This window comes from Brassica oleracea, chromosome C4, assembly GCF_000695525.1.
Source record: "Brassica oleracea var. oleracea cultivar TO1000 chromosome C4, BOL, whole genome shotgun sequence".
Lineage (NCBI taxonomy): Eukaryota > Viridiplantae > Streptophyta > Magnoliopsida > Brassicales > Brassicaceae > Brassica > Brassica oleracea.
This window is the reverse complement of record NC_027751.1, coordinates 4,193,826-4,218,958: the sequence shown is the minus strand read 5'-3', so window position 1 is coordinate 4,218,958 and position 25,133 is coordinate 4,193,826. Positions and strand designations below refer to the sequence as shown.

General features: G+C 37.8%; 8 protein-coding genes across 11 annotated transcripts; 5 read left to right on the top strand and 3 right to left on the bottom strand.

Moving 5' to 3' along the window:
• The first annotated feature begins 280 nt into the window (after positions 1-280).
• On the top strand, positions 281-2,423 carry LOC106336647. The gene is made up of 2 exons (XM_013775541.1): positions 281-1,131; positions 1,641-2,423. The coding sequence occupies exons 1-2, from the start codon at positions 281-283 to the stop codon at positions 2,278-2,280; spliced, it is 1,491 nt and encodes a 496-aa protein (XP_013630995.1). The 3' UTR covers positions 2,281-2,423.
• Positions 2,424-4,637: 2,214 nt separating this feature from the next.
• On the top strand, positions 4,638-6,814 carry LOC106341453 (staphylococcal-like nuclease CAN2). The gene is made up of 7 exons (XM_013780225.1): positions 4,638-5,304; positions 5,370-5,425; positions 5,510-5,624; positions 5,711-6,069; positions 6,152-6,311; positions 6,391-6,459; positions 6,549-6,814. Exons 1-7 carry the CDS (start codon positions 5,158-5,160, stop codon positions 6,642-6,644), a joined length of 1,002 nt encoding a protein of 333 aa, XP_013635679.1. The 5' UTR covers positions 4,638-5,157; the 3' UTR covers positions 6,645-6,814.
• A 238-nt stretch (positions 6,815-7,052) lies between these two features.
• Positions 7,053-8,471, bottom strand: LOC106341454. 3 transcript variants are annotated; one of them, XM_013780227.1, is made up of 5 exons: positions 8,066-8,469; positions 7,839-7,993; positions 7,647-7,713; positions 7,405-7,456; positions 7,053-7,328 (listed from the first exon to the last, which is right to left on the bottom strand). In XM_013780227.1, the coding sequence occupies exons 1-5, from the start codon at positions 8,451-8,453 to the stop codon at positions 7,238-7,240; spliced, it is 753 nt and encodes a 250-aa protein (XP_013635681.1). In that variant the 5' UTR covers positions 8,454-8,469; the 3' UTR covers positions 7,053-7,237. The 3 variants fall into 3 exon arrangements, with proteins under 3 accessions (XP_013635681.1, XP_013635680.1, XP_013635682.1); XM_013780226.1 differs by lacking the exon at positions 7,405-7,456 and having other exon boundaries at positions 7,085-7,404; positions 8,066-8,471; XM_013780228.1 differs by lacking the exon at positions 7,405-7,456 and having other exon boundaries at positions 7,085-7,328.
• A 31-nt stretch (positions 8,472-8,502) lies between these two features.
• On the bottom strand, positions 8,503-10,830 carry LOC106341451 (sphingoid long-chain bases kinase 2, mitochondrial). Of its 2 annotated transcripts, XM_013780222.1 has the most exons (12): positions 10,565-10,827; positions 10,367-10,443; positions 10,233-10,286; positions 10,101-10,160; positions 9,932-10,009; positions 9,794-9,840; positions 9,664-9,704; positions 9,513-9,597; positions 9,325-9,439; positions 9,127-9,249; positions 8,945-9,045; positions 8,503-8,867 (listed from the first exon to the last, which is right to left on the bottom strand). In XM_013780222.1, the coding sequence occupies exons 1-12, from the start codon at positions 10,743-10,745 to the stop codon at positions 8,738-8,740; spliced, it is 1,092 nt and encodes a 363-aa protein (XP_013635676.1). In that variant the 5' UTR covers positions 10,746-10,827; the 3' UTR covers positions 8,503-8,737. The 2 variants fall into 2 exon arrangements, with proteins under 2 accessions (XP_013635676.1, XP_013635677.1); XM_013780223.1 differs by lacking the exon at positions 10,233-10,286 and having other exon boundaries at positions 10,565-10,830.
• Positions 10,831-11,122: 292 nt separating this feature from the next.
• Positions 11,123-12,922, top strand: LOC106341452 (protein BPS1, chloroplastic). Its single transcript, XM_013780224.1, has 2 exons — positions 11,123-11,345; positions 11,683-12,922. Exon 2 carries the CDS (start codon positions 11,694-11,696, stop codon positions 12,741-12,743), a length of 1,050 nt encoding a protein of 349 aa, XP_013635678.1. The 5' UTR covers positions 11,123-11,345; positions 11,683-11,693; the 3' UTR covers positions 12,744-12,922.
• A 428-nt stretch (positions 12,923-13,350) lies between these two features.
• On the top strand, positions 13,351-15,125 carry LOC106341450 (mitogen-activated protein kinase 12). The gene is made up of 6 exons (XM_013780220.1): positions 13,351-13,604; positions 13,684-13,813; positions 13,948-14,085; positions 14,152-14,484; positions 14,570-14,753; positions 14,850-15,125. Exons 1-6 carry the CDS (start codon positions 13,438-13,440, stop codon positions 15,014-15,016), a joined length of 1,119 nt encoding a protein of 372 aa, XP_013635674.1. The 5' UTR covers positions 13,351-13,437; the 3' UTR covers positions 15,017-15,125.
• A 784-nt stretch (positions 15,126-15,909) lies between these two features.
• On the top strand, positions 15,910-19,661 carry LOC106341448. Its single transcript, XM_013780218.1, has 12 exons — positions 15,910-16,173; positions 16,264-16,322; positions 16,418-16,526; positions 16,631-16,740; positions 16,821-16,889; positions 17,028-18,189; positions 18,265-18,344; positions 18,425-18,529; positions 18,613-18,752; positions 18,821-18,949; positions 19,045-19,197; positions 19,270-19,661. Exons 1-12 carry the CDS (start codon positions 15,990-15,992, stop codon positions 19,406-19,408), a joined length of 2,439 nt encoding a protein of 812 aa, XP_013635672.1. The 5' UTR covers positions 15,910-15,989; the 3' UTR covers positions 19,409-19,661.
• Positions 19,652-21,439, bottom strand: LOC106341449 (pentatricopeptide repeat-containing protein At2g46050, mitochondrial). The gene has a single exon (XM_013780219.1). The coding sequence runs from the start codon at positions 21,402-21,404 to the stop codon at positions 19,734-19,736; it is 1,671 nt and encodes a 556-aa protein (XP_013635673.1). The 5' UTR covers positions 21,405-21,439; the 3' UTR covers positions 19,652-19,733.
• Between the last annotated feature and the right edge of the window lie 3,694 nt (positions 21,440-25,133).

Genomic DNA, 25,133 nt, shown 5'->3' with positions numbered 1-25,133 from the left:
ACTTTCAGGACTCTTAATCATTATCAAAATTTAAATATTTAAAGAAAGAGGCAATTCGTGTAGCTCTAACGCTCTATTGTTCTGTTATAACTAAAATAACCCATATGCTTTTTGTATTAGATTCTTAACCTTTTGAAAAAGAAGAGAGAATATTTGTATTCGTTTTCTTTTTTTCTTTCCTTCCATTCATTAGATTGTTCTCTCTATATATACATGATAAATCTAGTCTTCTAATTATCTATACCACACATTTAACAAGATCTTCAAGATAAATGCTCCAATGGCTTCTTGTGACACACCTGATGCATTTGCTTGGCTTCAAAACCTACCTCCTTTTTCTCAATGGAAAAGAAACTCAATGTCCATGTGTATTTGCTCTCCAAATTCATCACATCCATCTTTAAATTTCTCTATTACTCGTAGTTCTCAATCTCCAAACACATTCACATTCTCCATAGTAGCCAGCTTCAAGATTCCTATATCTCTCTTCATCTCAAAACCTCTAAGAATCATTGGCTCTAATCAAACTAATCTCCTAAGTGAAAATATCATCTCTACTCTATTAATGAGTTTTGTCGACACAGTTCTCAACTATAACGTCAAAAGAACCACTTGTTCAATCCAAATGCAAAACATAGGATCCACTTCAAACCTCAAAGACGTTTTCAACCTCGCGTTCTTCACTTTCGTGTTTCTCATATGCATCTACGAGGCGCCCACAAGCCTACGAACAACTTGTCTCAAAACGGTGAAAGATCAGCTGGTTACTTGTAGGTCAAGGCAGGGTTCTAAGTTGCTCATGGTGCAACTAGGCTCTAACCTTGAAGAACAATGGATGAGGTCGCTCAACCTCGCCATAACCAATTGGATTATCGAGATCAGAGCGTCTCAGCATCTTAAGTCACCTTCTCCTTTGTTTTCGTATGCTTTCTCAACTCAAGGTTTGTGGAAAGTTCATATGTATTGTCCTGTGATAGCAATGGAAATGGAGAGCGTAAATAGTGCTTTAACCGACGAAAGATTATTCTTCTCGTTGAACTATCATCAGCTTGAAGGTGTGATCCAGTTCAACCACAGGATTTACGTTCGTGAGAAGTGGTTTAATATTGCTGTGAATATTGACAATGTCAGGTACCGTACTTAAACTCATATGATGAACTGTGGAACCTGGTACATATATTAACTAATGGTTAAACTCAAAACGATTTGTGTAAACTGTGAATCAAGTTAATACTGATTAACACATCCGATCGGTGATCACTAAAAGAACAATGAACGAATAAGAAAGAGTTTAAACAAAAATGAAAAAAAAAATTATTATTTATTGTTCTTTTCCAATTTTAACAAAGAATATTTTTGTTCAACAGTCTTTAAAATTAAAGAAATGACAAAGAGCCATGTAATAAATATTCCTTATAAATGATAATTTTTAAAAATGATTAGGAATTCACTATTCTCATTTATTATATTGGTCACCATTTTGAGTTTTGAGTGTTCGTTTTAAATATTTTCAATAAAAAGTGAGTTATGAATAAAACAATTGCAGTTAGAAACATAATTTTTCAAGTAAAATTTTGGTAATTTATGGTATATTATATATTGGTTATACATAATTAAATTACTAATATCTTTATAATTAGGTGTGACATAATTCGACTTGTGAACGAGACACTTCTATCAGAACGTGGGATGGGATTAGAGGAAAAACATTTTCCATCAAAAATATCATTGCAACTAACACCAACGGTTCAATCAAACATCCTAATGGCATCCGCAGAAAAATCCTCAGAAAACCCATTGAGACAATTTGAAGCAGAGAAAGGCATAGAAGCAACAATAGATCCACCAAACACTTTCTTCGGACTCAAAGTCTCAGCCAACGAGACCAAAACAAAAAGCATGAAACCATGGATATTTGAGCAGTGGGTTCATGGTTATACTGCATACCTCACTTGGTTTCTACATGACTTTGATGATGGAAGAGAAGTTTCATCCTCTAAACCATCAAAGGTTTCGATGATGAACCCTCGTGCTTGGTTCAAGAACCGGTACACAAATGCGTTTAGGCCGTTTACAAAGCAAGGAGGAGTCGTGTTTGCAGGAGATAGTTATGGACAAAGCGTTTTGTGGAAGGTTGATAAAAGAGCTATTGGGAAAGTGATGGAGTTTGAGGTTAAAGGTTGCGTTTGTTTGACTTATTGGCCTAACAAGCATCATACTTTCTATAGTGATACAAGAAAATTGGAATTTAAAGAGATGCTTTACCTCAATCTTCCTTAGATTACTTTTTCTTTAAAATCAAAATAAACCTTAATGTAACTTAGATTTACTACTACTATATGTTGTGCTTTAATTTGGTGGTCTAATGTGGTGACCTTAGGAAACATCTTGGCTATATATAATGAAATTTGAAGTTTATAATATGGATGCTTCTAACTGAATAATCGACGATATTTTGTCTATCCAATGTTATAAACATGTATGTAAATATTATGGACTTGTGACAGAGTTGGGACTTCCATCATTCTATGGTTAGATAAAATTATCAATTTATTAAATCATTGTCTTTCTGTAATAAATGTTAAATGTTAAATTCTAATAGTCTTATCTTGAATCAATTCAAATGGTCAAATCCTTCATTATACTTTTTATCCCCTTGGTAATTTATCATGTTGGTAATTTTCAGCAGAATGATACAACTTCAGATGATAATATAAATGAAGATGTTATGGCTTTAAGTAGAGCTCCAAACATTGATGCTAATGATTTTCCTTGAAGAAACAGTATCGTGGACTTGGCAAACCTATAACGGATTGATGATATTGATTTGTATATCAAAATAGGAGAAGGTCTTGTTGATGGCGTGGAAGAACTTGTTGATGACTATCTAAGACATCAGATATATTAGTGTTAGAAAATATTCATTTAGGTCACATGTGCCACGTCAAAACATTGTTGAACTAGTTAATGAGATCGAAATCATGGGTATGGGGGATATTGATACAAACAAGATACTTAGAATTCACATGTTTAAGATCTATGGAGATTGTATGTACGTGTCTCTCGAGAAATTCCACGGCTTCTTTAAGAGCTTACTGCGCTAACAAAAAATGAACAATCGTTGCATCAATATCTGAGTCTTGGTGGTCATCAGCTGGTTATGAAACTCCTCAGGTAAGATTTATATTATCTCTCTATATCTACATATTTGATGCTACTTTCTTTGACTTTTAATATTTCTTTGAAGGGATGTGGTGGAAGGAGTTATACACTTGCAAACTATTTCTTTGAAAGGTGTAGTTGAAGGAATTAGACACTTGCACTCCAAAGGAATAATATATAGGGATTTAAGACCTCATACCATCATGTTGTGCTATGTTTGTCTCTTAATTAAACATAAAAGTAACGAACGGACTTCACTCCGATTGACTTTGTCAATATTTCGAACAGAGTATAACACGTCTAGACATCGATTTCATCAGTAACAAATGGAAAGTTCAAAACAATAAAATAATAGTTTTATGTTTATGTCGAATATTGTATTCCAAACACGATGAAAATTTTACGTTTAGGTGATGTGTGAACTAGTGCACAATGTGCGACAATATAAACTTTAAATCAAAATTATATATAAGATTATGACTATATAAGAACTTGTACATCTTCTTTTTACTCTTTAATAGAAACAATCATTCATTTCCAGATTCTCTTGAGTTCTCATCTTCTTCACAAGATCACCTCGTTCTTGTTCAACATAGATTTACTAATCTTTTGTGTGTTTTTAGTTTTTTCTTCTAAAATTTGAAGTTTTTGATATGGAGGATGCTTTTAATTAAATGATCGACGATATTTTGTGTATCCAATGTTATTAGATATGTAAACTTTATGAACTTGTGACTCCTCCTGTCCAACAGAAGTTGGAACTTCCATGCTTAGGTAAAAAATTCAGTTTACCATTGTCTTTACAGGAAATCTGTAAATACATTCGTTACGTGGCTATCTTATCTTATTCACATGTAACCGTATTTGTTTTCTCATTTTTGTCTCACATGGAACCACATTTCTAGATATCATACACTAATTAAAGATTTTGAAAACATATTAATCGTATATATGAAAATATAGTGATGTGGATGTGTATAAAAGAAACCTTGGTATAAATTTTTTTTTTTTGAACACCAAATTGATTGATAGATTAAGAGTCTAATACAAAGCAGTGGCCTCGCGCAGACCGCATTTGGGCAGTGAATCCGAAACAAAATTTTGAGATCTAGGGATGTAAGTAAACAGAGTAGTACTAAAAGATGAAGATAGAAACTGGATAGCTTTTTCCCGTTGTCACAAATAAAAGATCTCTTGGTATATAAGAATAACAAAATGGCATATATTACATAGCTTTTTCCCGTTGTCATCGTTGATATTTTGTCCACATTATTTGTGGTCCATGTAGTGTATGTACTAGTCTACACCAACTATTTTTCTTCTTCTTTTATATACCCTTATTATATGATCCTCTAAGTTGGAGTGATTCGAGTAAACTCACCTTAATATCAGTATTAAATTTTTAATTAGGTTAAAGTTGGAATCGGTTTGTAGACGTTGTATATAAAGGCTTTGTCTCACAGCTTTGAAAAAATACAGAATCTTTTCACAACTTCTAAAAGTTCTTGACACACATGAACTAGACCATTACAAGTTCGGGTCCATAATAAATTGTAACAAGACTAATACAATAACTAGAAGTCATACTCACCTTAAATTGCGCTGTTTCATTGTTCATTGTCGAGCTACGCTACAGGTTGATATATTGAAAATGTCAACATGAAGCGTAAGCTATTTCCGAGGCTGAGAGACGTAGAGATGTGAAAGATTGTTCTTGTTTCTGTGGTTTGGACATGACTTATGTCATCACATTATGCTATAATAAATAGTGTTTGTTAAGTTATATATAAAAAAAAAAAAATCAATAGTGTTTGTTGAGCTCCCTCGTGGCTTCTTCACTTTAATAATTGTACGAAGACTAAAAATACGTTACTTTTTGATTTTTCCTTAGCAGAGTACAGTTTCTTCAAAAGAGTTTGGTCTTCCTCCTTCCTCTGAAGGATTATCCTCTGATTTTTCAGGGAAAGATCGAAACTTTATTAGATTTCCTGAAAGATGGGTAACGCTCTTGGATACCTCTACGGAAAATGCTACAAACCCACCACGGACGACGACTCTCTCGGTCCTCACGGCGTCTCCGCGGCCACTGTCGGTGTTTCAGCTCTCGCTCACGATCTCTTCAACTTCGAGATCACTTCCCAAGTATTCAACTTTCTCACTTATGCAACTAGAGTTTGCTTAAAACTGATCTGATTATGACTTTCTAGGTTCCTGAAGGACTTGGGAGGTATGTTGTGTCATCAAGAAAAGCTCAAGCAAACTGGTAAAGACCATAACAATAACTTTACATGTTTCTCTTAGTGAATAAAGATGTGAACTTTGGCTCTGTATTTTTTTTGCTGTGAAGGTATAGAAAAATACTTGAGGCATGGAAGCAAGCAAAACCTCCACCACAGACGGCAGAGGATGCTTCTCGGCTTGTTATTGAGATCTTGAAAAGGCATCAGAATGCAGATGTTGAGGTATGAATGGGGTAGCAGCAAGAACATAAGTGACTTTGTTGAAGTTGGAAGGGATCTAAAGTGAATGTGTTGTTTTATTATGACAGGGACTGTTGTCTTTCTATGGACTCCCTTTGCCTGACACTCTCGTTGAGCTCTCTACTGAACCTCCTCCTGGTTCTTGGCCTGAAGGAGTTCTCTCTGAGTTTCAAACTCTTCCGGTTGATCCAAAAGCTGTGGCGGATGGAGACACCATCACAGTTTATGTCTCTACTTCAGACCCGGTTGTGTCATCTTCTGTGCCAAGGGAAGTGAATGTTGCAGCGGTTAAAAGAGCAAAGGCACGTGAGAGGAAAGATTACACCAAAGCGGATGCGCTTCACCAGAAGATGATTGATTCTGGTTACAGAGTGCTAAACATTCAGAATGAAGAAGTGCTTGCTCGCAAGTTCAGAATTAGACTAAGGTAAAATCACTCCTCTCTACTAGACTTGCCATAGTTTCTTTGTTATAATGGAAAAACACATTTGGTGATGGAAAGGGAATAGGGGAATAGATGCACCAGAAAGCCAGATGCCGTATGGGAAAGAGGCACAAGAAGAGCTGCTCAAGATTGTTCAATGGAAAAGCTTGAAGGTGTTGGTTTATGGAGAAGATCGGTATGGGAGGTGTGTTGGAGATTTATACTGCAACGGAGTTTTTGTTCAGGTATATATATAAGTACACTTCTTTTCTTTATAAAAGGACTTTCTTTAATATGTTATTGGTTTCTTCTTGAGTTGTGTAGGAGGCAATGCTAAAGAAAGGTCTTGCTTGGCATTATGTAGCTTATGACAAACGCGTGGTTCTTGCAGAGGTAAAAGATTAGTAAAGCTTTTGTTGTTGTACATCACTACCCATTTAGTACAAGGTCTATTCTGATAGTTTATTTGATGTGAGAATCAGTGGGAGAAAGAAGCAAGGCAGAAGCGTATTGGCTTGTGGGCTTCTTCAAATCCTGAAAAGCCATGGGACTGGAGAAAGAACAACAGGCGTGAGTAAACAGCTGGCCTCTGTAAAAACTCATTGTTTGATGATCACTGAAGGTTTCTCCTTACTCAATTATTTTATCCCATTGTAAGATGTGTACTAATGGTAAGAATATGTATAAATGGTGCTTACGTTGATCCTACGTTTGATGGAACATATCACAGAGCTATTAAAGTCGCAAACTGATCTAGATTTAGTGCTATGAAATCATTTGAGTTGTTATTCTAGAGTGAGACCAAACGTGGAAGCATACATGCTTTCTTTAAGATGCTTACGGACAAGAACCAGCCTGAATCTAATGGATGAGATGCTAAACACTCTTGTGAACAAAACCACATCACAATGGAAGTTCAAATAAAGCTCCTCCAAGAAGTTGGCGAATCAAAGAAGCTGTAGAAGTTCATGCATGGTTGTTTTCACTGATGCAAATTCATAACTTTATGATCTTATTATTGAGCTTAAAGCATGTCTATTCGATAGATTAATTACAGATAGTATCCATATAACTTCAAAGAAGGGAAATTTCATATATTTACTGTTTTTAAAAGTGGAATCTGAAAGAAAGAAAAAAGTGACTTCAACATTCATCATCATCCACTGCACTGCTAGTTTTGTGTCGTCCCCATTAGTCCACGGCTAGGTCTCAGTAGTTGCTTGAACAAAGCAATCTTAGGGACATTCCAATGCTCCACATGTCTTGCATAAGCCCATACATCAGTAATTGAGAAAGATAAAAACTTTGATATGATGAGCTCAGAGCTAATCATTTTACCTGCATATTTTTCCGGATTCCATGTCAAAGTAATACTCAGTGTAACCGGTAGCTGTAAAAAAAAAAAAAAAGATTTTCCATTCTCATGAATCTTCCGTAAAAAGACACATAAAAGTTTTGTCCTTTTTCGTTTGTCAGCATTGATCATCGAAGACTAATAACCATTAAAGTCTCAAACTTTATCCAAACCAATATGCCAATTTTTAACATTTTTAACACAAATCTGGAAGCTTTTGTGTTACCTGAGAGAATGGGTTTCCATGGAAACGACATGACACAGCTAAACTTCCAATGCCCAACTCCTTTCTCCTGCAAAAACCCACGTCGTTTTTTTTTTTTTTTTTTTTTTTTTTTTTGTAACACAAACCCACGTCGTTAAAACAGTAAAAAACAACACTTTTTTTTCTCTCCGGCGTCAGAAAATATCTCATTACCTCGAAGTTCTCCCATTTCATTAGCTTCATGTTTGATTTCTCAATCAATGATCCGAAGTTAGTGCAGTTCCTTTTGAAACGAGCAAGTCCCTTGAAGGAACCAGCTGGATCAGCGAACTCACACTTCTCCTCGTACACCGCCGGCGTCAAGTCCCCTGAGGTCAAAGAAACAATCATCATCATTACAATAAAACAGAACTCAAGATCATGTCTTTTTCTTAACTGACCTGTGACGAAATACGACCGCTTGAAGTCGTGTTTGATCGAGTCCACGACAGCTACACGAACGGCTCGTCCCGAACAATCAACCGGAATCTCATAGTCTTGCTCAGTCGTAGTAGGAGGAGGAGGAGACGCCGGAGACCTGAAAGCTGAAGCGGCGATTCCGAGTAGCTCTGAGCCGTACCAAGCGATTTTGAGCAGAACATTCTCCGGCTCGCCTCCTCCTTTACTTGTTGTTGTCTGTGGCTCGTTAGTAGGAGGACTCTGTCCTCTGCAACTCACTCCAGTTGAGAAATATTGGCGGCTGTTGCGGCGGAAGGTTGAACGGACAGCATAGATGGGGTTGACGGTGGCGGCGGCGATGGAATGAAAGGAAAGAGAAGAAGATACCATTGTTGTTTGTTTGGCTTCAAGTGTGAGATTGATTATGAGACACGACGAGTTTACTTTAAAAAGTATCTTTGTGTGTGTTGGCTAATGGTGACCACACAAAGTAACAACAGAACACAACACAACACAACACGATCACATATCTGATTCGTCTTGAAACAATGAATCAAATCTAAGATAAAAAAGAAGAATCTCTACATAGTACGGAGTACAGACCAAACAAAAGTTGAATGTGATGTGTCTTCTTTTCTACACCTTTCTTTTCTTGGCAGGTGTGGTTGTGATCATCAGCTGATCATGTCGATGGCACCGGGTAAAACCTGAAACTTTCTAGGTAGGAATCCAAGGTGTTCTCCATCTGACTGAACATAGACACTTCCACTCTCTGAAATCTCCTCAATTTCGATGCTTTGTACACTACAATTAAAAACAAAAGTGCTTAGGACATTTACAGAACAAGATGTTGAGGACACAAGAGAAGAAAAAGATCTCACCTTCTTGAGCTCACATTGTTAACAGAGAGATGCGTCCCGTTGTATAGCTTGTGAAGTTTCAGTATGAAATCATACCACTTGAAGTCTTGAAGAACCACAACCTGCAGAGAGAAGAAGTGTATGAATGTGTCAAAAAGCTAATTCACATCTAAGAACACTAGGATTAAAACAGATCTAATGACCTCAAGATTTCCATTTCCGGGGACAGCGTTGGGAGTGATCTTCATTCCACCACCAAAGTACTTAGCGTTTCCAACGCAGAGAGCGGTGACTTGAGGATATATCTCCCATTCCCCTCCATTAACCTGAGAATACAACACAATGCTTTCAAAGCTTACTTGCTCACTCTGGTGAAGAAGAGATTTTTGACTGTTTTTTACCTTGATTCTCATGTCTCGGTTGTGATGTCCCATAAAAGCTTGGAGGGCACCGATAACGTAGCACAAGCTTCCGAATTTTTTGTACTTTGACGCGTAAAAACCTGCCTTTGCGCTCCTGCAAAGTGATGAACAAGACAAAAGATTCACAACCTTCTCATCAAGGATTAATCAAACGGGAATATCCTTACAAGTGAACATCAGCAACGTTAATGAAGTAATGCAAATCACTTTCTTCATGGTTGATAACACCAACATCAACACGTGATCGTACACCTGCAAAATTACAGGCATAATTACACATGATTTGTCCTAACTTCTCGAATGTTTTCAGTGACATACCTTTAGCAATGCGCTCCACCGCTTCACAAGGATCATTTTTCCTAACAAAACGCAGGATATACTCAAAAAGATTGGCTCGACATAAGTTTTGAAAACAAATTATATCAAAACTGAAGTTGCAATAACTAACCAACCAAATGTCCTAGCAAAATCCGAGCCAGTACCTAATGGAATCAGCTGCAAAAGAAAAGAAAGAAACGAAGAAGATGGATTGAGATCGTAAGTTGTAACTCCGGAAGAGATATACACAAAAGCCCATAGTACTCACACCAAGTGCAGCCGAATGATTAGCTTCGCCGTTGAGATTACCGACAGGTTTTCCCTCCCAAAAGAAACCATTAACGACCTGTTAAATAAAAAAAAAAAAATGATAGAATGAGTGCACCTAAAACTCTAAAGAGCTCGGTTCTATCAATCAAAAGATTTCAAGTTCCTACCTCATGCAGTGTTCCATCACCTCCTACCGCAATCACAGCATCTGCACCATCCCTAATAGCCTGAAAGAAGCAAAAACAAACGATCAAGAGAATACAGAACCCATCAAAGTGATGTATAAGTATAACTTATACCTCTCTTGTAATGTCAATGGCATGAGAAGGACCCGATGTTAAAGATTCTTTTATCTGTGGAGGAGTAAACAAACAAGAATACTCACACACACACACGCCACTAACACATAGCACACAGTTAAGTAAACACTCACATTACAGTCTTTACCAAGACGAGTTCGAAGGTAAGGAAGCAACTTCTTCCACTCCTTAGCTGTTCTACCATTAGCTCCTAAAATTCAACAAGATTGATTCAGCCAACCTCGAGATTGATTCTCCATATATAAAAATCATATTTTTAATATCCAAGTCTCAGTCTTTCTTCTTCCACCGAGTAAAAAGGGCAAACACACCTTGAGGGTTTACGACGAAAACGAGATCACGGAGTCGGGAGGAGGAGACGGAACCATCACCACCGTGAAGGGTGATGCGACCAGAGGAGAGACTGGAGGAGATAGAGTGGTGTAGCCTATGGAACGAAGGTTGTTTCGCCGTGCAAGGGCGAATTGAAATGCAGCAATTGGATCGTAGCATTGTGTGGCCGTAACTTCGGCTCCGGGAGACATCATCGCCGGTTATCAGTAGTTAGTACGTCGCAAGATTCGTTACTTGAAGACACCTTCTGACTGAGAGAGAGGCTTCGAAACCCTTTTGGGCCGATTTATTATTTTTATTGTCTACATTGGGCTTAATCTTTATGGCCCGTAAAAGACTGGTTCTAGACTTCCTTGTCGGAGTAAGTGAAGTGTGGGGTCCATGTTTTTTGTGGGGCTCCAACTAACACCTCAACAGCTGTCATATGGACTTTTCGGCCCATTTTACGCAATAATGTATTCGTTATCATTTGTAGCCGTTAGATTTTGCCTTTCGATAAAATACTATTTTTTCAGCCGTCCACTTTTTTAACTCTGTGCACAAGGCAGTGAAAAAAATCAAACGTCACCGCCATTCACAATCGTAGCTTCATTTACTGTTTTATGTAACCGGCAGTGACTTTATCCTTATAAACTGACGGCCGACCTCCGCCATAAGTTTTTCTCAGCTAAACCGACTCCGAAAAGTCAATGAAGCATTAGAAGATCGTTTCCACGGCACTTTCCCTTGTGATTTTCATATCTCCAGCAGCTTAAAACGGTAAGATTCCTGGAAATTGAGCTTCGTTTCAGCCTCACATCTCTCTGCGTTTATCTATGTTTATGTGTGTTCTTCTGAAATTAGTTTTAGGGTTAAAGAGTTAACAGACCGATGTAGAGTTTGTACCCATCTTCAGTTTACATCGTTTGATTATGGTTTGTTTCCATATAATTAAATGGAAAGTTTCGATTTTTAAGCTTCAAGATCTATAAAGTTGTCAGCTTTTTGAGAATTTAAGGTTTGGATTGTTCCCTTCTATGCAGTATCAATTACCCATAAGCTTGTTTGATTGATTAACTCAAAATATCATCTCTTTGTTTTTTTTTTTTTTTTGCAGTGTCTAGCAAAATGAGCCGACCACATGATCCACCACGAGGTTTCTTCCCATTTGGGAACCCCTTTCGTATGCTATCACCAAAGAGCTCAGCTTTATCCCCCTGGCTGCTCTCTCTACTCACCGGCTTCGAGTTGCTTTTAGCAGAGAGGCTAAAGAAACTCATCCCCAAGAACAAAGACGACATCCTCACTCTATCATGGATGAAGCTAGCTATGGAGTCGCTCTGCGAGACTCACAACAACATCAACACACTCATCACCGATCTCCACCTTCCCGTCTCTGACTGGGAAGAGAAATGGGTTGATGTTTATCTAGATATAAGCGTTAAACTGCTAGATCTCTGCAACGCCTTTAGCTCGGAGCTCACAAGACTCAACCAGGGAGATCTCTACCTCAAATGTGTTCTTCACAGTTTACAGTCTGGTTCCGGGGAGAAGAAGTATCTTCAATCTCGGTCTTCTCTTGATAGCTGGAGGCAACATGTGAACGCAAACAACGCTAGGATTGAAACCTGCCGTGAGGTGCTAGACTGTCTTGCTAAGTCTCTGACCTTGCCTAGAGTCAAGAGCTCGGCGAAAGGGAAGGTTCTTATGAGGGCTTTCTACGGTGTGAAGGTTCAAACGGTTTATATCTGCAGCGTATTCACCGCGGCCTGGTCTGATTCCACTAATGATCTTTTTGACTTACATGTCTCTGAGAAGCCGTTGTGGGCAAAGGTCTTCACTGATATGCAGGGCGTTGTGAACGGTGAGATCAGAGACTTGTTGTCTTCAGGTAGAAGTACGATTCTCAAAGAGCTGGAGAGGGTTGATGCTAGTGTGGAGAAGCTGTACCCGATGATTCAAGATGGTGTTGATGATCCTGTGGAAGTTGAGACTTTTAAGGACTGTGTGATGGAGTTGGGGATACAAGCTGAGAAACTGTCTCAGGGTTTGGATCAGTTACTAGAGGAAGTTGAGAGTTTCTTCAAAATGATTTTAAGTGGACGAGATGTGTTGCTTTGTAATCTTAGGTCAAGTGACTTAATCTCTGGCAATGTATTTGGAGAATATGTAGGTTAAGGTAAAACCACAAGTTTAGGCCTTAAGGCAGGTTTAGGTTACTGAAAGTGTTTTTTTTTATTTTTTTGTCTGCTCTAGTCCATCTGTTGAGCTTGTCTCTTTGGTTTCAAGTGTGTTAGCCTTGTCTGTATTGATTGAACTCAGTTCTGCAGTATAATACAAATATATGGTTTGAAAAAGAGGGAATGCTAACGTTACCTAAATTTGGTATCACTTTCTAAATTTATTTTAAATAAATAACTATTTTTTCAAGTTTACTATAAGAAAAAACAATTTTAATTTTCTTAAATTATTTACTAATGTTTAAAAACAAAATTAATTTGTCAAATAATTTCTCTTGGAAAAAAACAGTGATTCTTTGTAAATATAGATCTTATTTTCTCTAAACCAATTTCAATTTGCAGTTGGAGAAAGTGCGGATAGGTGCAATTAGTAGTAACAAATGAAATTTGCAATATTGAGTTAATGACTCTTACTTCTTGTGACCATACACGTATGTAATCTTCCATGTTCTTTAGATTCACGGGTCACTTGAGAGAGATCTTTTACAGTTGAGAAAAAAAGCTTCTTTCCTTTCACATGGATTTAGTGTCTTCAAGAGAGACTTGTAGAGAGATCCTTTCAACTTCAACAAAAGCCCTTCTCCTTGGTCTCTCTCTCTCTCTGTCTGGTTCTTGGTCTGATTCATTGCATCATGTCAGGAGAATCAAGCTCTTGTTCTACCGACCATTGCATCAAAGTTGTACCAACACACGGAGGCCGCTATATTCAGTACAACGTTTACGGACAGCTCTTTGAAGTTTCAAGAAAGTATGTCCCTCCTATCCGTCCCATCGGTAGAGGCGCTTGCGGTATCGTCTGGTAAAGTTCTTTTAGACTCTTCTTTAGATAAATTACCAAAAGCCTTTCATCTTTCAAATGTTCGTTTGAATCGTTTCAGTGCTGCGGTGAACTCAGTGAGTGGAGAGAAAGTGGCAATTAAAAAGATCGGTAATGCTTTTGATAACATTATTGATGCTAAGAGAGCTCTACGTGAAATCAAGCTTCTCAGGCACATGGATCATGAGAACGTAAGCCTTATAACGATCATCTTACATATTCACTTTCTCCAAGGACGAGAAAAACAGAGGATACTCTGTTTCCTCTGTTTTTTTTCACTCTTTAAAATCCGATCTTAAAGCCTTGGTTTTGATTGATTCTTCAGGTCATAGCCATCAAAGATATTGTAAGACCTCCGCAACGAGATGTATTCAACGACGTTTACATTGTCTATGAGTTAATGGACACTGATCTTCAACGAGTCCTCCATTCTAAACAAACCTTAAGCCATGACCAGTGCCGCGTAAGTCTGATCTAATCTTATGGAACTTTCTGAACTGATCTCTATTAACTTATCTTCCTTTTATAGTTCTTTGTGTACCAGCTCTTAAGAGGGCTCAAGTACGTGCACTCGGCCAACATATTACATCGTGATCTAAGGCCAAGCAACGTGCTGCTTAACTCCAAACACGAGCTAAAGATCGGTGACTTTGGGCTTGCGAGAACAACTTCAGACACAGACTTTATGACTGAGTATGTTGTTACTCGTTGGTACAGAGCTCCTGAGCTGCTTCTTAACTGCTCGGAGTACACTGCAGCTATTGATATATGGTCTGTTGGTTGCATATTCGGTGAAATCATGACGGGGCAACCGTTGTTCCCTGGAAAAGATTATGTTCATCAGCTTAGGCTTATCACAGAGGTAAAACAAAAACTATCAGCTTTTCACCTTTGTCTGAAAACCGCAACACCATTCACATTAAAACATTCACTTGTTGAATATACAGCTTGTAGGCTCTCCAGACAACTCCAGTCTCGGTTTCCTTCGCAGTGACAACGCGAGAAGATACGTGAGGCAGCTTCCACGATACCCTAAACAAGAGTTTGCTGCTAGATTCCCGAAAGTGCCTCCTACTGCCATCGACTTGCTGGAGAGAATGCTTGTCTTTGATCCAAATCGACGTATATCAGGTAACAACAACACATAGTGTTTCTGTTTGGATTATCTCAATTGGGTTTGGTTCTTTATTGCATTCAAGTGCTGCTTTCTGTTGTGTGTGTATATAGTCGATGAAGCTCTTGGCCATGCTTACCTATCACCGCACCACGATGTGGCCAAAGAACCAGTGTGTCCGACTCCTTTCAGCTTCGACTTCGAGCATCCTTCGTGCACGGAAGAACACATAAAAGAGCTTATCTACAAGGAGTCTGTCAAATTCAATCCTGACCATTGAGGAGACAACAACAAAATGAGCATGTTTTTATCATAAGTTCCTTTGTAAACTCATTTTTATTTTGGTTGAATAAATGCTATAACGATGAGACACATACATTTACTATCTATCTCTATATCTTAAGCCATTGCAGAATTCGATTCTTATCAACTTCTTCGGTTATGAAGAAGGATCTTATTCTATCCATTTTGAAAAATATGTCAATTTAATATTTTCACATAGGTTAAAAAATAGTTGAAATGTATTTATGCTCCTATTAGTTATATATCTATTTAACCAATATTTGCGATAAATAAAATTATTTACAAGATCAGTGTATTTTATAAATAATGTTAATTTTTAAATTAGATATAAATTGCATTAAAAAACTAAAATTACACCGTTTAGATAACAAGAAAAAAATATTAAAATGACATTTTTCAAAATAGATGGAGTATAATAATAACATGATTAACATAGCACATAGGCTAAAATAAAATAGATTCTTTATTTGATAAGCCTTGTTAGTTTCATCAAATTTTGGATCTCATTTATCCTGATTGATCAGTTCTAATTACACACAAGTTTTTATTACTATTAAAAAAGGTTAGTTTAATTAAGTTCATGTAATCTACTGATTAGTATGACTCCTGTCTCTGACCAACAACGTAATAAAGTATGGATGACCGAAGAAAAATCTTTAAACCCCAAAAAGTCATCCTATCTCGACGATATACTGTATCAATCACGCGCCTCTACATTAAAGCTCTCGATCAGTTTTCCACCGTTGGATTAGCGAGTGAAGATACTAAAATTTTATATAGCGCGTGAAGAAAGAAAAGTAAAGTGTCAGAAATTATTTTAGTTAAAGAAGAAATTATTGTCTTCGGAAAATTCTCTTGGAACAATGAGCTTAATCTTCTTTCTACTCACACACTAAAATAGTCTTAAACCCTCTCAGTTTATCAGGAAAAAAGATCTCACCTTTGATCAAATGGCGAAGATTTCGATTCTGGGTTTAACAGCTCTCCTCGTCTTCTTCTCGTGGGCTGTGTCAATCTGTGACTCTCTTCAAGAATCTGTGATCGACGAGGACAATAGTGGAAGCTTTTTCACCGTCTCGAGCTTCAGGTACCCAAAATCACAAGTCAGACCCTACGACACTCGTTACATCAGAGGTACTGTTCATCTTGACTCTAATAGTGTTTCCCTTCGTTTCCAGATCATCATCAGAGATCTTATTTTGAACTGTGTTATTTGCTGTGTAGTTGATTTGCCTCCATGGTTCTCTTCGTTGAATGTTGCTATGGAATCTGATGTTGGCATCGTAAGCTTCTTGTCCTGCTCTCTAAAATGATTGATTTTGATCCAAATTTGATTGGTTTTGGATTTGTTTTTTTTTTTTTTTGTGTGTGTGTGTAGAGTGCAAAGAGTGTTTCCAAGATTTCGAAAAGTCTTCTTCCTGTTATATGCTTCAGAGACGGTAGTCCTCCTCTGCCTGATGCATCAACCAACGCTCTCAAGGGTTTAGGTACATGTAGTTATGCTTCTTTGTCTGGTTACTTAAAAAGAGATCAACTTAACTTACTATTTTTAAGGAGTTAAGAAAGTGTTTTTATTTTTGATGTTTTGTAGAGCTAGGAAGGTTATTCAATGGTTCTTTTGAAGGAGCTCAAGATATTGAGATTGCAGAACAGTGTTACCCTATGCAGAAGAACATTTCCTTGAGATTGACCAATGAACAGGTAGGCTTTTGATATTACCCAATAAAAATTCGTGTGTTAGGACATTTTAAGAAACTCTTGTTTCATGTTATTGCTTACAGATATCTCCTGGAGCTTGGTATGTTGGTCTTTTTAACGGAATTGGAGTTACTAGGACTCAAGGGAAAATGGTATAAGTAGTTCATATCTTTAAGAGTTTTGGTTTGATTATAGTTTTGGTTACACTCTTTAATTATAGTTTGATTATTTCGTTTGGTTACACTCTTTAAGAGTTCATATCTCTAATGCATACTCTAATACTTCCACAGATTGTTAGCTCCTCTGCGTTTTCATTCAGCGCCAACATTACTGTGGAAGGCTGTAAAACCGCTACCATGTGGGGACCTTCCTGCAACCAAACCATCTACCCTCTTTCTTGTTCTCGCTTCGACAACCAGACAGGAAGCGTTGTTTCCTGCTCTGACTCCTCTCCCAACTCTTGCCTAACCGGTGTCGAAACAAAGACATACGCCTTAGATGTAGACGGAATATCTGAACAGTTAGTTATAACGGCGTCCAGCGTGAAAGTAGATTCAAACGAAAGCTACCTCATGTGCTACGCTCGCTTTGGAGCTATTGCCTCAGAGACTCTACATGACTACGCCGGCGATATACACAAAGCTCCTTTGGTTATTAACAAACCCAAAGTCGGTCGTTGGTACATCGTTGCTAGCTTCTCTGGAAGGGAGAATCGTCTCGTACAGGGCACATCAGATTCTAGCTCTAAGGTCTGCTTCTCATTGAACGTTAAAGTGCTAGGATGTCCTGTAGGGAAAGCAGGACCAAACTGTGGTCAGCAGATCTACATGCTTCAGGCGGTTATGAGGAGAGGATGGTTGACACCTTTTGAATCATATTATTTGCCTGTGGAAGACGCTTCTTCGCCTTCGGATTCGACCACAGACTTCCCTCTTGAGCCTATTCTCAGCAACGTTTCCTCACTTCCTTTGGACACAAGCACGTGGACTTATTTTCTCATGAACATCCCTCAGGGAGGTGCTGGTGGGCATATTCACTTCAGGTTGGCATCAGATTCGGCGAAACGGTATGAAGTGTATCTTAGATTTGGTGGGTTGCCAACTGTTGAAGATAGGGATTATTATTATGCGAATCAGACGAGTGCCAGCCGGTCAATGTTCTTCTCGCTGTATAACTCTAGCCGAGAAAAAGTTGATTTCTATGTCTTGTATGCGAGAGAAGGAACATGGTCGTTGGGGTTGAGGCAGCTCAGTGAGTCTACTGCTGACAGAGGTTATAAAGGTCCACCTACTCTGGTGTCTCTTTCTCTTGAAAGGTGCCCGAGAAGGTGTTCCTCTCATGGGAATTGCAGATATGCTTTTGACGCTAGTGGATTGACTTCCTACAGCTTTTGCTCTTGTGACCGAACACATGGAGGCTTTGACTGTAGCATTGAAGTTGTATCACAACAAGGTATCTTAATCTACTAGTGTTTGAGCCTTTGAGAGCTTTTTCTATGTACTCATGTGCTAAAGAAACATGATGCAGGACATATCATTCAGTCTATTGCTCTCATTGCATCAAATGCAGCAGCTCTTTTGCCAGCTTACTGGGCTCTTCGCCAGCGAGTAATTATTCTCTTAGTATACACATTTTAGTTCAATGGTTCTTGTTTGTTTCTTTTGACCAACTCTCATACCCTGAACAGGAGTATCCAGAGTGGGTTCTTTTCACATCTAGCGGAATCTCAAGCGCTCTCTATCATGCGTGTGATGTAGGCACCTGGTGTGTGTTGACTTACAACGTGTTACAGGTACAAGTAGTTGTTATCTGCATCATCATCATCATCTTCTGATTCTTCTGTGTGAAATGATACTTAGTTTTCATTTGCTTCAGTTCATGGATTTCTGGCTCTCTTTCATGGCTGTGATTGGTACGTTTGTGTACTTATCCACAGCTGATGAATCAGTCAAGAGGACAATACACACAGTTGTTGCCATTCTCACAGCTTTATTAGCCTTAACCAAGGCAACAAGGTGTGTTAGTTAGCACTTCAATACTTATTCTAAACTGTTACCTTGGCTCACTATCAATTTGCTGGCAGGGCGTCGAATGTTATCATTGTATTAGCTATTGGGTCAGTTGGTCTTCTCATTGGGTTTTTGGTAGAGTTTATTACAAAGTATAGATCATATTGCGGCTCAGCTGGGTTTTCAATGAACATGCTGGACAGGTATAACAGAAGGAAAACCATTATGTTTCCTGTGTTATCACAATCTGATAAAAGCATAACATATCCAAGTTCTGTCATATGTTTTTTTTTAATAGGCCAAGGGCAGTGAAAGAATGGTTTAGTAGATTGATCAAGACACTCAAGAAACGGTTTCATTGGGGCTTTATGGCGGCTGGTCTGGTAGCCTTTACCATGGCAGCCATAAGTTTCAAAGTTGAAACCAGTTCAAGCTACTGGATTTGGCACAGGTGTGTGTGTGTGTATTCAAAGTTTTAATATCTATTGGTATAACTCTCTGAATATCCACATATTATGTGCAGTATTTGGCATTTCACAATCTACACATCTTCCTTCTTCTTCCTCTGTTCGAAGATTGCAATTGTAAATAACGAGAACCAAACCCTCCAGGGAGCTGACAACTACGAGCTAACAAGGCAAGACTCGCTACCAAGAAATTAGAAAAACATAAAGATAAAGAGTCTCTTTACTAAATTCTTGATGTACCTTCTTCTCCTATATCTGTATACGAAGTACCAACCAAAGAAGTGTTAGAACAGAACAAAAGACATGGTAATGAGTAAATATTCAGGCTTGTCTCACTTAGATTCTTTTGATGTTGGCATTAGGACCTCACTGTCTGTAATCTTGTATGTTTGTATACGCATAGTGACAGGAAAAGACCACTGGAGTTCTTGTCCAGTTGCATCATTTGTGTTCTTAAACAATCTTTACTTCCATGTGCTTTTTACATACCATTGTGTTCATGAGTCATGGTCATTGTTCTCTAGTTCCCAAGCCAACTGCAACCTGGAGTTTTGGGATTATTGCAATTTCTCCTCTCTGTTTCACGCACTATAGCCGCTTGGTTCCATTGGCCTTCAGAGACGTAAGCCTTTGACAAGAGAGAGTAGTTCACAAGTTTGCTAGGTTCAATTTCAAGGAGCTTCTCTGCACCCCATTTCATAAATTCTCTCTTCTCGTGGATGTTACATGCTCCTGCGAAAGCTGCCAAAGCATCTACACGTGGCTCAATAGGCATTGACCTTAAAACATCCAAGGCCTCGTCGATGAAACCGGCTCGACCAAGAAGATCTATCAGACAGGTGTAGTGTTCTTCCTCTGCTTCCATCTTGTAAACCTCAGTCATTAGTTTGAAGCAATGAAGCCCTTCTTGAACTAGTCCTCCATGGCTACAAGCAGACATAACCTCTAGAAAGGTGATCTTGTCTGGATGAAGTGTCTGCAGCATGCCTTGGAACATTCTCAAGCTTTCTTCAGCGAATCCGTGAAAAGCTAAAGCTCCAATTACTGAAGTCCATGAAACAAGATCTGGTGCCTTGATAGAGTGGAAACAGACAAGTGCTTCAGATAAACCTCCAGTCTTGGAGTAAGCAGTCACCAGAGAATTAGCCACAGACAGAAAACATTCATAGCCTTGTTTAGTAACAACGGCTTGCACTTGCTTAACCTCCTGAACTGCTGAGAACTTTGCGCAAGAACTTAAAACACTCGCGAAGGTAAGCTCATCTGGTTGGAGATGATTCTCGCTTCTCATCTGACCAAGAAGTCTCATAGCTTCTCTCCCTTCTCCGTTTTGTCCATAACCCACAATCATCGCGTTCCAAGACACTACATTCCTCACAACCATCGATTGAAAACACTCCCGAGCGTCTCTAATATGGTTACTCTTAGCATACATATCAACCAATGCAGTCGCCACAGGAATGTCGAACTGAAACGACAGTTTGAAGGCAATGGCGTGTATCTGCTTCCCTTGTTCAACCCTGCACACACTGAGAAGACTCGAGAAAGTAAAATTATCACCTGGAGATCCCATTAGCTTGAGTAAACCAAAAGCTTCATCGACCATACCGTTAAGCACATACGACGAGACCAAAGCGTTCCATAACACTAAGTCTTTACCCGAAACTGCCTCAAAAACTCGTCTAGCTTCAGCAATGTAACCACATTTCCCATAGAAATCAACAAGAGTGGTACTTACAAAGCAATCTGAATCGAGACCTTGTTTCATTACCAAACTGTGTAACTGAATACCAGCTTCTACATTGGTTGAATCACTACACAACCGTATCAGGCCAATGAAGGACACATGATCCAACCCCACTTCACTGAGAAGAGCCCGTCTCAAATGACAGAAACCCATACGAGCTTTCTCCTTGGTTTCACCGTCTCGGTGTATAACCCCGTGAATCATTATGTTCCAAGTAACGATGTTTCTAACAGGCATTTCGTCGAACAGCTTGTCTGCATCGTCAAAGCCTCTGCCTTTCGTGTAAACTTGCAAGAGCTTGTTTTTAAGGAACAGAGAATTGTAATCTCCTCGTTTGATCATGAGCCCGTGATCATGTCTAGCAGATAACTTCGATGCAGAGGATGATGAATACTTTTTGAAATGGACGGTCAGGATCGAAGTTGATCGGAACGTAAAACGCATCTCTCTGACTTAACTCGACGGTCATGAGTAGAGTGATGGAGCTTAAGCTGAGCCGAGCTGAGTTGTTGAGAGGGACATGCTTTTTCGTTTTATTAAGGTAGGTAGAATAATTAATGACTAATCAGTGATCACACTATTATTAATGAGTTTGTCTGACGGACAGTAATAACACTCTTTATTCTTATCTTCTTTTATCCTCGACATTAATGAAATCGTTACATTATTTATTTGATTTTCATTTGAAATACACTATTCTTTTCGTTGTCGAATGATTTTTAGAATTTATCATATAAAATAATTTCAGTTTAATGTCTTTAATTGTTCAGGTTCGTTTTTTCTGTTATTAAATCGTAACATAATTTTTTATAAATGGTGTTTTACTAAAGTGATTAATCAGAAATGTCTTTTTTAAGATATTAAAAATATATATATGGATGTTCACATCTCTATATAAATAGTTCGAATATATTCAATATCTAAAATTCGACTTTATTCATAAAAAAATCATGTTTTCCGTTGTAAAAAACCACATCGTTCTTGTTATAGAAATATATTTATCTTTGAATAGACGAAATATTAAAGTGAATATCATAAAGTAACTATATAATAGAAAAAAAATTCAAATTACCCAATTAGCTACACATTTTATCAAGTCAACAGTTACAACATCTAACAGAGTCATCTAAAGGTTTTAATACTTATAATGGTTTTTACTCCGTCAAAAATAAGATTTCGGTTTAGAATGCGATGCATACAATTTTTACTTAACTTTCACAAAAAAATCAAATATGTTTTTACAAGGAAAATTTCTTAAACCATTAAGTAGATTTAATTGAGTTTATGTTAATGTATAACTTTTAATGTAAAATTATATTTTAAATAATGCAATTTTAAACTGGTCTTAAACAATATTTTCATTTTTGGAATTTTATTTTATAAATTTTATAAGTGATTGTAAAAATTCAAAAATTCACAAACTTCAACATAAAATTACCATATAAACAATAAGAAACAAATTGCAATAGATTAAAATCGAACTAGAATTTTAGAAAAAAATATCATCGCAAATTTGAAAATTATTTTAAATCAAACACATTAAATCATCACAACTAATTAATAACTCACAAAAATATGTGAAACTAAGCATAATTAAATATTAATAAATATTATAATTTAGTTTTTTTCATAAATATTCATTTCCGCGTGAGGTGAGTCACCTAGTAACACATATTTAATTAGTTTGTATGTCATTGCAATTTATAAATGTAACTATTACAAATTGTAACTTATTATTTGATTTGTTACCGATTACATCCACTAGTTATAAATTATTATTTTATATTATTAAAAATTTAGTGATTCAAAATTAAAAAAAAAAATCAATATTGTTATGAACAATGTGGATTGCTAGTAACCATATCAAGGCAAGGCCAAACCGTGGTTTCATGTTGTATTAGGTTTTGGATAATTTCATTTTCCCTATTCCTTGTAACCCCTATATAAGGGAACACTTTGATTGAGTAATAATACACAGAAACACACACGATTTCCCCTATTGTTCACAACACGTTATCAGCACGATAGCCTCTGAACCCTGAGACCAAAACCGAAACCTAAAAGCCTAAACCGGCGACTCAAAACTTAAACCCTAATCTTGTTCATTCAAGAACTCAGAAGATCCATCTTGAATCCCAAAAAGCTTCTCAGATCACGTTCCAGCTCAGAAGAACCGCCATCCATCTCGCGATCGAACCCGAAGTCCGCGATCGACCCGAGACGATCCGATCCCCGCACAGCTTGCAGCCGAGACGCCTCCAGCCCGCGATCGACCCAATCCGTGACCCGATAGGAGGCAGCAAGCGTCCATTATTCTCAGCTCGAAGTCTCATCCATTCTCAGGTGGTCCGGTTCTAAATCCCCTACGAAACAAAGGTATAAACATAATCTGAGAACCTAGATTGATTAAGAACCCTAATCCATCATTATGGAAAAATATGTTCTTGATGAAACCATAAGATTAAAATCGACAAGTCTTAAAACTAGAAACATAAGTGATTCCAATTAGAACCTGATTGAATGTTGGTTGATTAAATCTGAAATATGACAAACCCTAATCAAGGAATCGAAATAGTATGCGATTTTAAGATTGATCTTGCTTGTTTGATTTCTTGTTTGATTTGAGGTTTAGGATTGATTAGATTGCTTGAATTAATCTAACTGAGCATACAAATACTTAAGGCCTTGAAACCTTAAACATAAGTTGATAGAATTTAAAGATTGAAAACCCTAGGTATCATAAGGAAAGTTTAAATCGTTTTACATGAATCCGAACATGATAAATGCATTCATAACTAATTGAAACAAGATCGGCCAGCATATAGATCACACGAGCTTAGGTTGATTGCATTAGTAAACCTATAGGGCCGTGTGGCTCATGATTGATAGCACCATGGTCGATTAGTATTGTTTTGAATATCATAAATGCATAAGACGTGTTGTGGCCGAGCTTGCTTATATCCTGCGGCCATGTGATCACATTATGAATCTAAAATTTATATGATAATGTGAATCAGATGTCGAAAATAGCAAACAGAGACTACGCAGCCCTTAATCTCAATCCACTGGATCTTTGGAATGCTTTAAAGCATAGATATGATCACCAAAAGATGGTGTTGCTTCCAAAGGCAAGGCACGACTGGATGCATCTCAGATTCATGGACTATAGGTCGGTGGATGAGTATAATTCAGCCTTGTTCAAGATAGTTTCAATACTAAGGCTTTGTGGTGAAGAAGTGTCCGATATGATGATGCTTGAAAAGACCTATACGACTTTCAATCAGTCGAATTCTGTGTTGCAACAGCAATATAGAACAAAAGGTTTTGCCACATATACTGACCTGATCTCATGTCTACTCTTGGCCGAGGCAAACAATGAGCTTCTTATGAAGAATAGTGGAGCCAGACCGGCCGGGACAGCACCATTACCTGAAGCCCATGAGGTTGAAAAGAAATATCCCAAAGAGACAATCCCAAAGAGACCTACTACACCAAAGACAACAGGAAACCATACGGCAATGGCCGTGGTGGGTACAAGGGGCGTAGGCGTGACAATCATAACGGTCGAGACAACTACTCAACCGGCCGAAAAGGAAACCACAATAACCGTGGTCGTGGTTCCAATTACGGTCGGGGCCGAGGCAGTTATGGCCGTGGACGAGGTGGCATATCCAAACCATCTTACACGTCTAAGTCATTATGTCACAGATGCGGAATGGACAACCACTGGGCCAAGAACTGCAGAACTCCGAAACACTTGTGCGACCTCTACCAAGAGAGCCTCAAGAAAAAGAATCCGGAGGCAAACATGATCCAAGAAAACGGTCATGATGACAAAGAATATGGATATGATGCTGACAATGAATACGACAAAGATAACAAAGATGACCAAATGGATTTTGAGACATCCGATTGTCTAAAGGACTAGTTTTCGAACCACATTGTCTTATTGTTTTATGTCTTTGATTTGGTGTTTTTATTGTATGTAATGACATTTATAATAATAAGAATTTTAAAGATCTTATAAAGTCCCTAAATTTTAGAAAAATTTTATTTATTGAATGAATGATGAGATGAGTATACTTGTGGTGGATAGTGGCACAAGTCATACAATACTTAGAGACAAAAGGTACTTTATGAATCTCACAATGCAAAGTGCAAAGGTACATACCA

Coding starts and splice junctions, on each gene's coding strand:
- LOC106336647 (XM_013775541.1), top strand. CDS start 281: ATGGCTTCTTGTGACACACCTGATGCATTTGCTTGGCTTCAAAACCTA. Junction 1,132..1,640: donor GTGAATATTGACAATGTCAG/GTACCGTACTTA, acceptor CTTTATAATTAG/GTGTGACATAATTCGACTTG.
- LOC106341453 (XM_013780225.1), top strand. CDS start 5,158: ATGGGTAACGCTCTTGGATACCTCTACGGAAAATGCTACAAACCCACC. Junction 5,305..5,369: donor ACTTCGAGATCACTTCCCAA/GTATTCAACTTT, acceptor ATGACTTTCTAG/GTTCCTGAAGGACTTGGGAG. Junction 5,625..5,710: donor ATCAGAATGCAGATGTTGAG/GTATGAATGGGG, acceptor TTATTATGACAG/GGACTGTTGTCTTTCTATGG.
- LOC106341454 (XM_013780226.1), bottom strand. CDS start 8,453: ATGGTATCTTCTTCTCTTTCCTTTCATTCCATCGCCGCCGCCACCGTC. Junction 7,994..8,065: donor GCGGTCGTATTTCGTCACAG/GTCAGTTAAGAA, acceptor CTTTGACCTCAG/GGGACTTGACGCCGGCGGTG. Junction 7,405..7,646: donor ATGGAAACCCATTCTCTCAG/GTAACACAAAAG, acceptor AAAAATATGCAG/GTAAAATGATTAGCTCTGAG.
- LOC106341451 (XM_013780222.1), bottom strand. CDS start 10,745: ATGCTACGATCCAATTGCTGCATTTCAATTCGCCCTTGCACGGCGAAA. Junction 10,444..10,564: donor TTTCGTCGTAAACCCTCAAG/GTGTGTTTGCCC, acceptor GTTGAATTTTAG/GAGCTAATGGTAGAACAGCT. Junction 9,250..9,324: donor ACCGAGACATGAGAATCAAG/GTAAAAAACAGT, acceptor TTGTATTCTCAG/GTTAATGGAGGGGAATGGGA.
- LOC106341452 (XM_013780224.1), top strand. CDS start 11,694: ATGAGCCGACCACATGATCCACCACGAGGTTTCTTCCCATTTGGGAAC.
- LOC106341450 (XM_013780220.1), top strand. CDS start 13,438: ATGTCAGGAGAATCAAGCTCTTGTTCTACCGACCATTGCATCAAAGTT. Junction 13,605..13,683: donor GGCGCTTGCGGTATCGTCTG/GTAAAGTTCTTT, acceptor GAATCGTTTCAG/TGCTGCGGTGAACTCAGTGA. Junction 14,485..14,569: donor AGCTTAGGCTTATCACAGAG/GTAAAACAAAAA, acceptor TTGAATATACAG/CTTGTAGGCTCTCCAGACAA.
- LOC106341448 (XM_013780218.1), top strand. CDS start 15,990: ATGGCGAAGATTTCGATTCTGGGTTTAACAGCTCTCCTCGTCTTCTTC. Junction 18,190..18,264: donor TGAAGTTGTATCACAACAAG/GTATCTTAATCT, acceptor AACATGATGCAG/GACATATCATTCAGTCTATT. Junction 19,198..19,269: donor AGCTACTGGATTTGGCACAG/GTGTGTGTGTGT, acceptor TATTATGTGCAG/TATTTGGCATTTCACAATCT.
- LOC106341449 (XM_013780219.1), bottom strand. CDS start 21,404: ATGCGTTTTACGTTCCGATCAACTTCGATCCTGACCGTCCATTTCAAA.